Below are 15535 nucleotides of genomic sequence, written 5' to 3'. Positions count from 1 at the left end.
TTTGAACTCATGATAAACGTCTACTTACTATCTTGCCCTTATATCTCTCTAAAAATGTTCTCTAATCAATATTGATTATTTTCGAGAATATTTAGTATTAAGGGTATGATGGAAAGATTTAACTAATTTTATCTTAATTTTGTAAATGAACAATAATTTGAGACATATATTTTTAATAATGTGAACAAATAATATGAGACAGATGGAATAATCAACTAAAAGGCAAATCCTACATAAAACACATCATCGTCAACTATATATATAGAGATATTATGCATGTAAAACAAAGATCATCAATACCTGCAAGGATGATTACAGCAAGTTGGAAGCTTAGTCCAAAGGAGTATTAATGAGTGTAGTCATATTTTTGTAAAACGTTGGGTAGCCAACGTTTTACTTACAATTTTTTTTTGTTTAATTCGTCTGACAGGTTGAAAAAAAATTGGGGTATAACGTTGCCTCATCCACGATAAACCCCTTTTGGTATATCGTGGCAAGAGCAACCCCCTTTGGGTTTTTGTGGGAAAATTAATGCCATTTAGGCTCCGGACTCCCATTTCTCATTTGGTGAGAGATCTTTTCTTAGTAATTTATTTCAGTTGTTTTTTGTAGTTCCAGGATGCGCATGAAGACGATTTGAACCCTCGACACGAGACTCAGTTTGTACACCATCCACCATGGGGCCGCAGTACTCTCAGTTAATCCATAAGCGTTCAATTTGAAATATAAACTAAAACCCTAGGTAATATGTACCAGTAAAATCAGTGCTTTAGATTTCCACCTCTTTGTTTCTCACTCTTTGTGTAGCCGAGTCAAAGTGTAAGTGCCTCGTTGTTCTTGACTCTGCATTTCTCTCATTAGCTCATATTGCTCTTTGTATTAATATCTGCATTCGTCAAACAAAAAATGTGAAATTACCTGACAAACATGGATGTTTTTTTTTTTTTTTTTAATGTAAAATCTATGCAAGTGATGATTAGTTTGAATAGGGACTTGAAATATGAAAGTAGGAATTTGGGGAGTAAAGAATGCTATAGAATTAGTTATGTGTATGGGTTGATGTGGATTTCGTTTCTTATTCGTTGAGGTCTAGGATAAAGGAATCATTGTTCTTGTGATCATATGGTATTAACGGTGTTTGTGTAGCTGTATATTCGTAATTATATTGTGTTGTCGTGATTTCTGCAGTTTGCTGGTCTGCTTCTACTCTATAGTTACTAATACATGTGATTTTATCCTGATAACTAGTTGTTTTGCGGAAGTCAGTTATATGTTCTTACAGATATGATTTTTTTTTTGGTTGGGTTTTTGGAGCTATTCGTGTTGTGTGTTTTTAGAAGGTGTACCTAATTATTGCATATATTGGATACATTTTGATAATAAAAGATGTTTAGAATTAGCTGATGGGATGCTTTAAATTAGAGTTGCGAGGCTCATTTCCGTTTACTTCCTTTTTGTGTCTGAAGCACGTATTTTAATTAATCTCGTCATGTTATGAAGGAAAGGAAAAAAAACTGAAATAATATTATATTCTTACAAACTGGAAATAACCAAAAGAAAATTGTGAAGAACGTAAACACCTATCTTGTTGTGTCTCATATGTTTGTGTACAGAGATTGTAATTTTGTTTGTTCTTGATGGATATTTGGGATTCCATTGTTTCAATACTGTTAATCATGTTTTCTTGGACCCCCTTTCCACGTTTGCATGTTGTTTTAGTTGGTGGATTTAGAATAAGTGCATGAAGTTAGTTTTGTATTATTATTGTAATATAAATTATATATTTGTGAGTTGTGACTCTATTATGGTAATGACTTTTTAATCATATGATCTATTACAACTAGAGTATATCAGAAATTGTTATTAATGATATAGTTTAATTTGGGAAGCCTAGTTATATAAAGTTCTTGACTGTTTGTGTTTACTTTTTAAGGTAAGATTAGCTTTTATACATGTATAACTGTCAATTAACCTTTTTTTTTGTTTTTCATATATATTTAATTTAATAAACCAAATGACATTTTGGTCCATGTGAAAGGATTGGATCCTGGCCAAAGTCGAACTGCCTTCTGGTTGTTGAGAACAACAAAACCTAAACCATATGTCTTTTACAAATAAATCCAATGATGAAGCTAAATTAGGCCCTCAATCCAACAATCCACCTTTGTGCTCCTCACTTTTACACAATGGCTAACTAGATCTTGTGTTATCTTCCTCTCGAGGAATCAAATTTTAAGGTGCATGTTTTCTCACCTCCTTCAGATGCCTTTAGCTAAGAAACAAAATTTTAGCCTTTTTAAAATGATTTTTACTCAATTGACTTATAACCTATGTTTACTCCCATTCCTTTACTACTTCCATCTGGTTTGCTGTATCAAAAATGTGAAATTTCCGGAAAACCCTAGATTACTTTTGCCGAGATATAACGAGTTTTTGATTGTTTTTTTCTATAGCGACCCATGTTGGAGAGATTTGATACTATCTTCTTGGAGGTTAAGATTGAATTTGGCGTGGCTTTTATGTTATGCTATGTTATGCTTTTCAAGGGTTCATAGGAGTTGTACCAATAATAAAATTTGTCCAAGGAACTTATATATATGTTGGAAGTTTGGGAGTAAAGGCAATTGAATAGTATTTGGTGTTTGAAGCAAAGACATCTGATGTTCTGTAGGTGTGTCCATGTGGATTTTGTTCGTGTGTATTGCTTATTATTATATTGTCTTCACTTGAAGCCTCACCCGGATTTAATTGGTTCTTATATTTTCTACAATTTGCCTGTCTGTTTCTGCTTTATAGTTTCCAATTTGGACCTGTGATTTTATGCCGATAACTAGTGGGAGGATTTTCCTCCAGCTTGATATATTTTTTTAAAGTTATTGGGAGTTGTTCCCGTTGTCACTTTTTAGAAGGTGCATCTGATTATTTCGTATATGGGATATAGCCTGATAAGGAGAAATGGTTAGAGTTAGCGTGCTGAATGATGCTCTCAAGAGCATGTACAACGCTGAAAAGAGGGGAAAGCGTCAGGTCATGATTAGACCTTCCTCAAAAGTCATCATCAAGTTCCTCATTGTCATGCAGAAGCATGGTATGTTAGTTCTTTAACTTTATGCACTGATTGCATCAATATGTCACGTTCTTATCCATGGTATCCATGTGTAGGTTACATTGGAGAATTCGAGTACGTTGACGATCATAGGTCAGGAAAGATTGTTGTTGAACTGAATGGAAGGTTAAACAAGTGTGGTGTTATTAGTCCTCGCTTTGAGGTTGGAGTTAAGGAGATTGAAGGATGGATTGCTAGATTGCTCCCTTCCCGACAGGTTTCAATTTGTTTTTGATCAATTTATGGAACTCTTTTTCTGTCATCTCCAAATTAAGGCCTCTGTGCTTTTAGCAGTCCTAAAAGTTTGTGGGGATGAGTGTGTGTCATGCACATATTAGCTTGTGAATTCGACATCTTTCTAAAGTTGTCTTTACTTTTTTTTTATTCCATCACGTGTTGCCTTGCTAGATTTCCGTTCATCTTAAGCTAAGACAATTCTTGGCTAATTGGGCAAGCATTTGCAAACAAAGCGAGCCCTAATAAAGGAGGGACTCCTGCCTATCCAAAGGAGCATATCTTATATAACCTATCCCTTGGCTAGCAGAGTTCTGCTTTTGTTCTGTGCGATTATTCACGAGAAGTGTGTTTCTGTATATTTATTTTGTTTCTTTACATGTATGTTTGAACATGCAGTTTGGGTACATTGTGCTGACTACATCTGTTGGTATCATGGACCACGAGGAGGCTCGGAGAAAGAATGTTGGTGGAAAAGTTCTTGGTTTCTTTTATTGAGTTTGTTATGCTGACAAGGATGATAACTTCAGTTTTGCTGTCTTCTTTTTACAGTAAAATAGCTACTCTTATTTTTAAGTAGGGATTTTATTGAACATTTTGGAGACAATTATCAGTGTTTGCTGTCAAACTATGTCTGGTGCCTACTGCCTTTGTTGTAAGCTTTGTGCCGTTTGCAGGCAATGCGCATTTTTGTGCTTTTAATGTGGAGATGCCTGTTGAGTAGCTCTTTAGTTCGTCTTCTAAGCTACATTTCTAATACATAGTCCGAGAGGTTAAAAGGCGAGTCGGTAAAGTAATTGATACACTCCAAATTCTCTAGCATAATCTTTTGTCCCATAGTTTCCAGTATGTAGCAGATACAGCTGTGGAGATGTGAACCTCTCTTTTTATGCTCAATTCAATATATTGTACAGGTCTAGATGAAGAGCGAAAAAAAAAGGTATGGATCGACAATCAGAACAAGTTGACGCTCCAAATGGTGAATAAGCCGCCTTAATTACATGCATATATGCTCATTAATGTTGTCTCAACCCTTGCATTGTTTTCATTTATGTGCAGGTTACATCATGTTTTCGTTAACAAAGATGCCGACCACAAAATCATATTGTAATGTCCAAGTTAAATTTGTATCTTGCAGTGGCTAGTTATACAATTCCGGTTGAAAAATGCACCATACACCTTTCCACGAGCAATAAATTACATCTTCCATGACCTCATAGGTCATTATATAAAGGGCTAACATCTTGTTTGGCCGAATTTCTATAATTAGTTTATTTTGGAAAAGTGTACAAGTGCTCCTCGCGTATTGAAAATGATTTAAGTTTGCCCTCTTTTCATTTATTGGATCAGAATTGCCTTTAACATTAGATCTCAGGCTAAAAATGTCTTCCATTCCTGATGGACCTATATATGAGTACGACATTACCACCTATTTAATTAAAGTTTCACATAGTATGTCATAATTCAAGTGAAAAAACGGGACATTTAAACGGTAAAGGCAATCGGGACCCAATAGGAGGAAGGAGGGACATTTAAGGACGATTTGCACGATTGTCCTTCAAAGGTGGTGGTCTTTAATTTTTGCCCCTCAAATTGCTGGTCTTTAATTTTTCCCTTTGCTTAGAAAGATAGCCGACGAAACTCCGCTCAATAAAAATAAAAAAAAATCGCAAGGCATAAGTTCATAGCTATGCCTATTTGCCATGTAGTTACATAGAAACTATGCCGGACACGACAAAGATTTCTATGAAACTACATAGAACCTATGCCTATAGGCATAGTTGCGAAATTAAGGCAGAATTTCATTTCCACGAACCTTTGCCGGACAAGGCATAGGTTCTATGTGACTTCGCCGGAATAGGCATAGGTTCATAGAAACCTATGCCTTGTGAAATTATTATTATTTTCGACTTTGCTGAGGATCGAATCTAGAATCTCTGGTGCGAAAAGGGTACTTTAGCCCACAAATTTTCATGAAATGAAAAGTATGGAGACCAGGGAATTGAGGGACAAAAATTAAAGACCAGTCCGTATGAAGGGAAATCCACACAATTTTTTGCATTTTTAATCCAAAATTTAACATTAAGCTCAATTGCAGTCCAATAGATAGAAGAATTACAAATTTAAATGGGCAATTCTTAGGAGTGCCCTTATTGGGCAATTTTGAAGGGAAAATTCTGCCTTGCGAATCAAAACCTCCGCCTTGCGAAATTTCTCTTTTTTTTACTGAGCTGGGATTGAATCCAGAATCTCGGAGTATTAGGTGAAGGGAAAAAAATTAAAGACCACCCCAGAAGAAGCACAATCCGCTCAAAAAGATGAATTTAAATCATTTTCAGTATGCTGTGCATTTTATCCTTTTCCATTTTTACAAATCCAAAACATATTGGGCCATTTGTGAAAGTATATTTTCCCTTAAATATTTTGGGCCATCTTAAAAGATCAATTTTGGCCCAAGCGTAATTTCATTTTAACAAAACCCTAGTAAAACGAGTCCCTAATCTTCTTTTTTCGCCTCGCTCTTTTTGCAGCAAAAAATCTCAAATTGTAAGTGCCTTCTTTGCTATTTTTGTTTCTGTATGGATTCGTCAAGCAAAAATGTGACTTTTTTCTGACAATCCTAGATGTTTTTTGCTGAGATGTAAAGGTTTTTAATCTCTTCATTTTTGATCCATGATGGAAAAAGTAGGTTTTCATATTTTCTTCTTGGAGTTATCGTTGAAATTTGTTTGGGTTCTCACCCTTTGATGTTTTATGGTTGTTGGTAGTTGTATTTGTGGTAAAATTTAGGCAAGGGATGATTAGTTTTAGCAGGGATTAGAGTAAAAGTAGGAATTTGGGAGTAAATGATGCAGACTGAATTTAGGAGCTTAAGGGTGTGTTTGGTATGGTGGGAAAATGTTTTCCAATTTCCCCATGTTTGGTTGGTTGAAATGTTTCGGAAAACATTTTCTATAGTAAAACAAGTCCCGACTCTCAAGTTCATTGTCTCCTCCCTACCCACCCAACGCCTCCATCCCATTCCACCTTATAATGTTTTGCTAGATTACACATAACTATTTTTGGGATAATATTTTCTTGCTTACGTACAAAAACACTAGAAATTCACTTGTTTTCCATCATACCAAACACACCCTTAGTATGAAAGATGAGCTGATGCTTGCAATGGTTGTACCTAGTGCAATTAATGTAGTTCACATCTGTTGGGGTACGGAAGGAGTACACAAGTTTCATCAGTTGTTCTTGTACTTGAACCCCTTAATCTTGTTTCTTTATTTATGTAGTTAGCCCAATTTCCCTCGTACTAGTTCTTTTAGATCCCATGAGCTAGCTAGGACTTCATCTTTCAGCCTTGTAACCCGTCTGGCACTTTATCTATGACAATCAACATTTAGCTCTCTTTAGTGTAGCTTTAGCTTCGCTTGGTTTTTTTCTAGAATCTTCTCAAATTCCTTTCTGCAACATTAGTACAAGAGGCAATAGAGAATGGGTTATTGTGCTTGAAGCAAATAGATATGATGCTCTGTGTAGGTGGATTTTGTTTCTTATTCTTTGATAAAGGAAGCTTTGTTGATGGAGTTCATGTGGTCAGATGGTATTAACGGTGTTTGTGTAGCTGCATATTTGTTATTCTTGTGTTGTCATCTTGAATTCTAGACCATGGTTATATTAGTCAGACTAAAGTCATAAGCCGTCCCCCTAAAGTTGTCCGCATTTTTCATTTTGACACATCATTAGGATTACTGCCTATTAATCACCTAAACTTTTCAAAAAATGTACCTATTAAACACAAAATGCTGGTATAACAAAAAGGTGTTTCTCACTTTTGTTGTCTCCAAAATAATTTTTTTCTGAAAAACTCATATCTTTTTTCTTTAATTGACATATGACTATAATGAAATAAATTAAAAAGAACTTTTTAATCATGTTTGGGAAAAAAGATTTCTAAACCAAAAAAAAAAAAAGTGGAAAAAGCAACCCCCCAAATAAACCAGTCGTATTCTTCGATCTAGTTCGGCAGTTTCCCAAACATTTTTGCATTCTTTTCTCCTTGTCCTCTTTTTTGTTTTTCTTTTGCTTTCTTGTTTCTTTTCATCCTTTACAAAAGAAATTGATTTCTGAACCAAATAATTTTTTTCGGTTTCTTCTTTTAAACTTTGCTGCCTTTCTGGCACCATCGGATCACCCGATCACCACCATCTCCGTTCATCTGATTGGACATTGCGAAAAACAATTTTCTATCACTTGAATCTGCACAAAGAAAGAAGATTCCCGGGCAGCGGGGTTAAAAGTTGGCTGAAGTCGATCCATCCATTTCCGGCCACCTCGGAGCAAACATCACCACTCCGCTAAGTTACATACTATGCTTCACAATTTATTTCACTATATATATTAACTAAATCCCCATAGTTTAGTATAAGATGGAAAAGAAAAGGGTTAAAACGACTTTTCCTTTTTCTTCTTTTTGCTGATTAATTTTTATAATTATTTTGGGCCCATGTGCCACATGCCATGTTTCTTTTTGTGGCTTTTCCAGGAAATCCGAGTGTGAGTTACACGCATAACATTTTTTAAACTAGTTGTCATTTGGTGTTCAATATGTACACATTCGTTAATATTAGTGTGTCTAATAGGGAAAAGGGTCTATGCCAGACATATAGTCAGGTGTCCACCATATGCCAATTGGTGGACACCGTTACATGTCTGGAAAACAAAGGGGAGGAGAGTAAAAATGTTAGCTGGGTTTCTCAGCTATGATTTTGGTCTCTCTTCAAAGTGTCCATCGTTGCCCAATAATTATTTAATACTTATTGAGCTACATCTGGACTTTAGATCTCTATTATTATAGAAATTAGAAAAAGTTTTTAAAAAATAAATAAATAGTGAAAAGGGTCTGTTGAGGTGTCAAAATGAAAAATGCGGAAAAGTTTAGGGGGCCGCTTATGACTTTAGCCTATTCGTTATCATGGTTTCTGCAGTTTGCGGTTCTGCTTCTACTCTATAGTCGCTATTACCTGTGATTTTATGCTGATAATAACTAGTGATATTTTAAAGATATCAGCTACATACTGCTACAAATTTGATTCTTTTTGCTGGGTTTTTGGAGCTATTCCTGTGGTCACTTTTTCGTGCATCTGATTATTGCATATATTGGATACAGTTTGATAAGAAAGGATGGTCAGAGTTAGCGTGCTGAATGATGCTCTCAAGAGCATGTACAATGCTGAAAAGAGGGGAAAGCGTCAAGTCATGATTAGACCTTCCTCAAAAGTCATCATCAAGTTCCTCATTGTCATGCAGAAGCATGGTATGTTAGCTCTTTAACTTTCTGTACTTATAACATCACCCTCTCATGTTCATACTCATGGTATCCTTGTGTAGGTTACATCGGAGAATTTGAGTACGTTGATGATCATAGGTCAGGAAAGATTGTTGTTGAACTGAACGGAAGGCTAAACAAGTGCGGTGTTATTAGTCCTCGCTTTGATGTTGGAGTCAAGGAGATTGAAGGATGGACTGCTAGATTGCTCCCTTCCCGACAGGTATAGTAATTAATATTCAATTTGTTCCCTTGATCAATATATGGAACTCCGTTTCTGATCATCTCCAAATTTTGGCCTTGCTTCTAGCTTCCGAAATGATAGTCGGGGTGAATGTTTTTTTCTTTTCTTATTTTTCTGATTTTCTCATCACGGGTTTGAAGGTTATTGAAGAACAATTGTGGTGTTTTATTTTGGTTTGGGTATTCTACGGTTTTTGTTGAAGTTCATTGGTATTTCATTCCTAAAGTAGAGAAATAGTTCTCCATTACGTTTTGGCTTTGTCTGTTTCAAAAACCGCTGTTCCTTTTGTTTTCATTGAGAACGGTTGACTTCAAATTTGGAGATAATTTGAACTTGAAACCTGGTTACGAGATGATGAAGGAAAAAAAGCAAACAATTAGTGGCAGGTCATAATAAAATTTTTTGTTCATCTAACCGCCTTGCTAAATTTTTGTTCATCTTAAGCTATGACTTGGCTAATTGGGCAAGCTTCTGTAATGGTTATGTAAACAGGTTATGCCCCCATAAAGGAGGGACTCCTGCCTATGCAAAGGAGCAAATCTTATGACCTATGCCTTTGGCTAGCAGAGTTTTGCCTTTTTTTGTGAATTCACGAGAAGTGTGTTTCTTTGATGTTTTATTTGAACAGTTGTATTGTGGATTTGAAGCTCCATATGTAGTTTATTACCAAGCAATTGAGATTATAGATTTGGTCTGCTCTCACAGATGGAGTAGAAGTCTTAGTTATTAGTCAGTTATATTCTGTATATTATCTGTTTTTATGTTTTGATCTTTACATTATTTGTTTGAACTTGCAGTTTGGGTACATTGTGCTGACTACCTCTGCTGGGATCATGGACCATGAGGAGGCTCGGAGAAAGAATGTTGGTGGAAAAGTTCTTGGTTTCTTTTATTGAGTTTGTTACGTTGACAAGGATGTAAACTTCAGTTTTGCTATCGGCCTTTTACAGCGAAATAGCTGCTCTTTATAAGTAGGGATTTTATTGAACATTTGGAGACAATTATGAGATTTGTTGTCAAACAATGTTGGTGCCTGTTGCATTTGTTGTAAGCTTTATGCGCTATGTCTAATGGCATTCAAGTTTGCAGGCAACATGCATTTTTGTGCGTTTAATGTGGAGATGCCAGTTGAATGGCTCTTGAAGTTATCTTCTAAGATACATTTCTAATACATCTCTGAGATTAGAAAAGGCCGAGTCAGTAAAGCAACTGATACACTTCGAATACATTCTCTAGTATAACCTTTTATCTCACCTTTCCAGTATGTAGATGTGAGTCACTCTTTTTATACTTAAGCCAATATATTTCTCGGAACCTAGAATGTTATGAAATGACTACAAGAGAGGATTTAAAGCCCACACAAACTACCTGTCAAGAAGTTTAATCCAATTGTTCTGTTTTATGCTAAGTAGGAGATGTAGATTACATAAAGCTTGATTTATCAGACATTCAAAATTGTTCCGGTCTACGTGAAGAAAAAGAAAATTGTAGTATGGATCACCATCAGACGGAACATCTTGACCACGCCAAATGATGAATTAGCCACCCTAATTACAAACGTATATGCTCATTGATGCTGTCCCAACTCTTGTATGTTTTCATTTATATGCAGGTCATAATAAAATTTTTGTTCACAAAGATTTCCACAAAATCGTATTGTAGTATATTGGCATCTCTGACTTTGAGTGACTAGTTATACCATTCCGATTGAAAATGCACTGTACAACTTTCCACGAGCAATAAATTACACCTTCCATGACCTCATAGATCTTTATATAAAGTAGACACAAAAGTTAAAATATTGTATGTGAAATCCGATTTCAACAGATAGTAAATCCGAATCAATAATTTTACGGTACAATAAGTTAAATGCTGTAAACCTTGATCATCAAATCCAACAAATGTATATCCATTATCATTGTTCCTCCTTGGTTGATTATTACGTTTAATTTTAACGTGAGACCGTGTGACACCCCTAAATGGGGGTAGGACGTGTTAACACCCAGCCTAAATTACTCATTGGGTGAACCCCGAGTTCTCTCTTTTGTTACTATTTATTAGATTTGCTAAATTTACTAAAAAGTAACAATATAATATGATCAAAAGCTGAAATATGTAAGCGTATTTAATACTTACTAGGCTAATCAAAGCCATAAGCCTGTAAAGAATACTGAAAGAAATTCGAATACATGAAGTACTAAACTATTCCCTTCATTTTTTTAATTAAAACATAGGCTCTTTACGAGATTGGTTCGTCAAATCGGTTCTCTATCAAGTCAAAGGCAATTTATGCTGCCAAATTGTTAACACATCCCTAATTCTTTTCTTTTCCTTTTAGTCTTAAAATATCATAGAAAGATTTACTAATATCTTTTTGAAAATGTCAAATTACACCAACACTCTTTAAATATTTGTTAACTTATGGAAGGAAAAAAGCATAAATAAATTAATTGTTTATATAAATAGATAAATATAATTATGTATAAAACCCTACCAGACACATTTATAAGAGTGATTTTTCTTATAAAAAAATCTGATAATGAAAAATGCAGTTCAATGTAAATTTTAATAAAAATAATTATATTTGTGATTTCTTGCATATAGTGTATTACTATTAATTTTTATATGTACGCACCTGAAAATATCTCAACTAAATTTGTAAAAATATGTTTTTCATATCGTGCGAAGCGCGGATAGCTTTATTAATCATATTTAAACGAAGGTCGTTTGATTTTATTTTTAATAATTTGAAGATGTCTGTTGAAAACCTCATCGTTTCCACCAACCTACCGAAAATGGTTGCCTGATTTGTTCTTCCGTGTTTCTTATTTTATTCTTTTCGTTAGCTTTCAGCCTTTTTTTCTTTGTTCGTGCCTGGTGATTCTTCTATTGGGTTTTTTTGAGTGATTTTTTTGGTAATTAAAGATTTTATTTACAAAAGTGAAAGTTATATACAGGTATATAACTTGAGTTGGACAAAATCCCAACCTCAGGTCGTGCTACTGGCTACTATTTGAGTGATTGAGTAGAATTTTCAGTGGAAATCCAAAACTTGTTCAAATTTATTGCTTGGATTATTCTTTCAGGAAAAACTACAAAGCAAAATGGGAAAATCTAAATGTTATGTAGTTCGATGTAAATTTTTCGGTACACCTATTTATTGAAGAAAGATTGTTTATTTATAAGTTTGAACATCTTTAGTCAGAATTCTGGCTATGCTACTGGTTGAGATTTATATAAATCTTCAAAGCATGAAAGGCAGAAGACGAAGAACACAAATATGGGCAAAGATGAAAAGACCTTGAATGATCTTTCAGATTTCTCATAGATTATTAGGATAGATTACGTAAATACCTCTCATAGATTATATAATTATGTTTATTTCCCTTAACTTAAGATTAAAGATCATTTGATCGACTCTTTGAACCAGCTAGTCAACTTTAAACCAATTATGGTTTGGAGAATATGATATTACCACGGAAAGGTGCGGTGAAATTAATGGGATCCCTCATTCTAAGGGACTCGACCCAACTATAAAAAAAAAAAACCCATATGCGATCAATTTGTTTCCGAGTTCTACATCTGAAACCACTAGATGCAGGAGCGGGTAACCCATATGCGTTAATTTTTATTTAGTTTGGTTGGGTTTAAATGGAGCAGGTTTAAAAATGAAATTGAATTATATTGGAGATTTCCGTTAAGACAGGGGTATATTTGAAAATTTCAATGACGGAAGGGGCGTTTTTGACCCAAATTTGTAATGGAGGATATTTTTAACCCTTTTCCCAAAGTAGAGGGGCATTTTTGACCCTTTTTCCTCATTCTAAATCAAAGATTTTAGATTTGAGCCGTTAAAATGAAGAAACTCCTAACGGTTAAAGTTTTACGTGACGCAAATGCGAATTAGTTGGACTAGTAAGTTCGGACACCAAATAATTATCCCAATAACGAAAAAAAAAATGAAATTGCAAGAATTACATAAATATTTTGTGTTTTGTTCTCATTTCATAATTTTTAATTTGAGTTATATTGGAGGAACAGTGCAATTACCTTCACCTCCAAAAATGAAATTATAAACCCAGTAATCATCTAAGGCATTATTCTCACTTCCTTCATAGTAACACCTAGACTGATGAGTTGTGACTATAGAAGGGTCAGGTGGAAATTCTTGAACATCTCCTTCATACACAACTTGACGCATATGACAAGTAGAGCGTTGAAGGCCAGCCAAGAATTGACCATTTCCCATTTGAGGGCTTACCATTTCACCTGCTGGTGTGAACACTTCCCCTCCATATCCCGCAATATTTGCAGCATTTTTCAGTTCCTTGAAAATGTTGAAAGGCCAAAATCCAACATCCGTTTCAAACCATAGTTGAAGCCAGTAATCTGTATGTGTTATTCCAATGGAACATGATTAGTTTATAGAGTCACCAATAAATAATAATAGTATTACCAAATTAGAGAGTGCTTTTTTGATTAAAATTTTACAAAGAATGTACTACTATTAACGCTACTAGAAAAAAACTCTATTTTCCCATTGATTCCTGACTGGAAAAAGTTTAGTGGCTATTTCTCACTGAATGTCGGTGAGAAAACCCTGAATAGTAGTGTTTTCACATGGAAAAATTAGAAAGTTTTCCTGCGTTTCAATGAACCTGTTTCCCACGATGCGTTTTCTTAATGAGCTGATTTGGTGGGAATATCATGTTTTATGACACAAATTTTTCACTGAATGTCGGTGGAAAAAACCTCTATTTCTAGTAGTGTATAATGATTGATGTTGCTGCTATAGATAAGTGTTGTTATACAAACATAAAATATATAAAAAAAATTAAATCAAAAGAAAACTTGGCTATTATAATGAAATATTATTATAAAAAGGTCTAGATTTACTTGTCCAATTATTTAGTATGAATCTTGTAATGATTTTCAACATAAGTGCTTTGCTGCCAGTTGACTTCACGAAGAAGAAGAGGGAGAGGAAGGTTGGATTAGGAGAAAAGAAAAAAGAATCTGGAAAGTATCTTTTTTTTTTTTGCGTATTTTTCATAGTAAAGGAATTAAAAAAAAAAAGCAATAAAAAGTTGGACATGCAAATATTAGGGCTTTCTTACTTGTCCATATTTTTGCCCCCAGATTTCCCGTAAAAAATATATTTTTCGAGCAATGGAACATAGTAGTTGAGTGATTTTTAAATTTCAATAATTAGTTCAGTTATTTAAACCATTTGAGTACTTAACCCTAATGTGGAAGCAACCCCTCTGTTTAGACCAATAAAAGAATAATAATTAAGGACAAATCTCTGATAAATGCCTGGCATATCATAATACCTTCATCCAGATAGATCCTAATTCCCACTTCGTAGTTGTCGAACATTGGAAAGGAGACCTTTGGGAAAGCATAATCTATTGGTACTTCGCCGTTTGTATGAACATATCCTGGACATATACTGTTATAACATCCTGTTATCCGGCCGTTATCCACCTAATTCCAAATCGTTAAATGGATACAGTCAAACTTCTCTATAACGAGTCGTTTGTTCTGATCTTTTTAGTTACTATAGTAAAACTTTGTTATAGAGAATATAATACTATAACATAACATAAAAAATCAATTCCAGAGAAATACAAAGCCTAAAGCACTTACTGTCCGGTATGTATATAACCGAGTCCGCGCGTCACCATATAGTTCTGGATGTACCTACAACAATGAATTATGGCAAAAAATATTTCATTTTAACTCTTGAACTAGTAATTATTAAATCAGAAAAAAGAGGTATGTCTTAAAAATAAAGGTGACATGTGAGGGGTTGGTCAATATTATTGTTAAAAGTAGACCTATAATTCTTATACAGGTTAAGTGTTCTGTATTCTGGGTGATATGATTCATTTCATATAATAAATATTCAACAAAATGATAGTATTAATATGGAAAAGGAAAAATATAATATAGTTTTCAGACTTACAATCCACCCGGCTTGTATCCTTTCGATTCCTCTTTCAAGATATATGGAAGCAGCACCAGGTCCATTAACGTGTGGATTATACAAAGTCATGGTAGCTGAGGCACCTAAGAATCTTCCTATTTGGGGAGGTGGTACAATGCTTATTCCTGCAAACTGAAACAACTATTAATGTATAACATTATATAATGAGATAAAGCTACTCCATTTTTCCTGTAATATAAATTAGCTACTCTTAATTCAGTCTAATGAGCTACGTCAAGTTGCATGTGATCGACTTTACCATTCTAAAACAATTCATTAAAGGAAGAATTCCCTTTGTCCAATTATTTCTCTTTTTAATTCTCTGTGGATTTTTTTTCTTTCAATTGAGCCATGTACACCTGGAGTTATGCACACTCAAAGGCAGAGGCGGATCTAGGATTTGAAGGTGGCGGGTGCCACAATTTTTTTTTTTCAATGTACATCCTGTTAGGAACGTGTATTTGGGCCGGGTCCATCTCTTTTGAGTTTTCGGGTCAACTTAATAGGTCGTTTTTTATTTGCAAATATGAAAATTACATCTCTAAAATCAAGAAACGAACATAATTAGCATCTTAAATAAGGAATCACACCTATTGACAATAGAAGTATAATCAACATTTTCACCAAAGAACTTACATCTTT

General features: G+C 34.4%; 3 protein-coding genes across 4 annotated transcripts; 2 read left to right on the top strand and 1 right to left on the bottom strand.

The window, feature by feature from the left end:
• Positions 1 to 2115: 2115 nt before the first annotated feature.
• On the top strand, positions 2116 to 4013 carry LOC132622119 (small ribosomal subunit protein uS8z/uS8w-like). Its single transcript, XM_060336658.1, has 4 exons — positions 2116 to 2237; positions 2942 to 3088; positions 3163 to 3323; positions 3740 to 4013. The coding sequence occupies exons 2-4, from the start codon at positions 2956 to 2958 to the stop codon at positions 3836 to 3838; spliced, it is 393 nt and encodes a 130-aa protein (XP_060192641.1). The 5' UTR covers positions 2116 to 2237; positions 2942 to 2955; the 3' UTR covers positions 3839 to 4013.
• Positions 4014 to 5729: 1716 nt separating this feature from the next.
• Positions 5730 to 9997, top strand: LOC132627166 (small ribosomal subunit protein uS8z/uS8w). 2 transcript variants are annotated; one of them, XM_060342334.1, is made up of 5 exons: positions 5730 to 5887; positions 8502 to 8648; positions 8723 to 8883; positions 9533 to 9626; positions 9702 to 9997. In XM_060342334.1, the coding sequence occupies exons 2-5, from the start codon at positions 8516 to 8518 to the stop codon at positions 9746 to 9748; spliced, it is 435 nt and encodes a 144-aa protein (XP_060198317.1). In that variant the 5' UTR covers positions 5730 to 5887; positions 8502 to 8515; the 3' UTR covers positions 9749 to 9997. The 2 variants fall into 2 exon arrangements, with proteins under 2 accessions (XP_060198317.1, XP_060198318.1); XM_060342335.1 differs by lacking the exon at positions 9533 to 9626 and having other exon boundaries at positions 5731 to 5887.
• Positions 9998 to 12928: 2931 nt separating this feature from the next.
• Positions 12929 to 14962, bottom strand: LOC132628887 (protein neprosin-like). Its single transcript, XM_060344641.1, has 3 exons — positions 14873 to 14962; positions 14238 to 14391; positions 12929 to 13293 (listed from the first exon to the last, which is right to left on the bottom strand). The coding sequence occupies exons 1-3, from the start codon at positions 14960 to 14962 to the stop codon at positions 12929 to 12931; spliced, it is 609 nt and encodes a 202-aa protein (XP_060200624.1).
• Between the last annotated feature and the right edge of the window lie 573 nt (positions 14963 to 15535).

The sequence above is a fragment of the Lycium barbarum genome, chromosome 2 (assembly GCF_019175385.1).
Source record: "Lycium barbarum isolate Lr01 chromosome 2, ASM1917538v2, whole genome shotgun sequence".
Taxonomy (NCBI): domain Eukaryota; kingdom Viridiplantae; phylum Streptophyta; class Magnoliopsida; order Solanales; family Solanaceae; genus Lycium; species Lycium barbarum.
Note: the sequence above shows the minus strand (reverse complement) of the source record. Positions and strands in the feature narration are given on the sequence as shown.

What these genes read in the sequence shown, in the direction of transcription:
- LOC132622119 (XM_060336658.1), top strand. Translation starts at nt 2,956, where the DNA reads ATGGTTAGAGTTAGCGTGCTGAATGATGCTCTCAAGAGCATGTACAAC. An exon ending in CATTGTCATGCAGAAGCATG is followed by an intron (nt 3,089 to 3,162) that starts GTATGTTAGTTC and finishes ATCCATGTGTAG; the next exon opens with GTTACATTGGAGAATTCGAG. An exon ending in GATTGCTCCCTTCCCGACAG is followed by an intron (nt 3,324 to 3,739) that starts GTTTCAATTTGT and finishes TTGAACATGCAG; the next exon opens with TTTGGGTACATTGTGCTGAC.
- LOC132627166 (XM_060342334.1), top strand. Translation starts at nt 8,516, where the DNA reads ATGGTCAGAGTTAGCGTGCTGAATGATGCTCTCAAGAGCATGTACAAT. An exon ending in CATTGTCATGCAGAAGCATG is followed by an intron (nt 8,649 to 8,722) that starts GTATGTTAGCTC and finishes ATCCTTGTGTAG; the next exon opens with GTTACATCGGAGAATTTGAG. An exon ending in GATTGCTCCCTTCCCGACAG is followed by an intron (nt 8,884 to 9,532) that starts GTATAGTAATTA and finishes TTATTTGAACAG; the next exon opens with TTGTATTGTGGATTTGAAGC.
- LOC132628887 (XM_060344641.1), bottom strand. Translation starts at nt 14,962, where the DNA reads ATGACTTTGTATAATCCACACGTTAATGGACCTGGTGCTGCTTCCATA. An exon ending in GGATACAAGCCGGGTGGATT is followed by an intron (nt 14,392 to 14,872) that starts GTAAGTCTGAAA and finishes ATTTGGAATTAG; the next exon opens with GTGGATAACGGCCGGATAAC. An exon ending in TAGGATCTATCTGGATGAAG is followed by an intron (nt 13,294 to 14,237) that starts GTATTATGATAT and finishes TAACACATACAG; the next exon opens with ATTACTGGCTTCAACTATGG.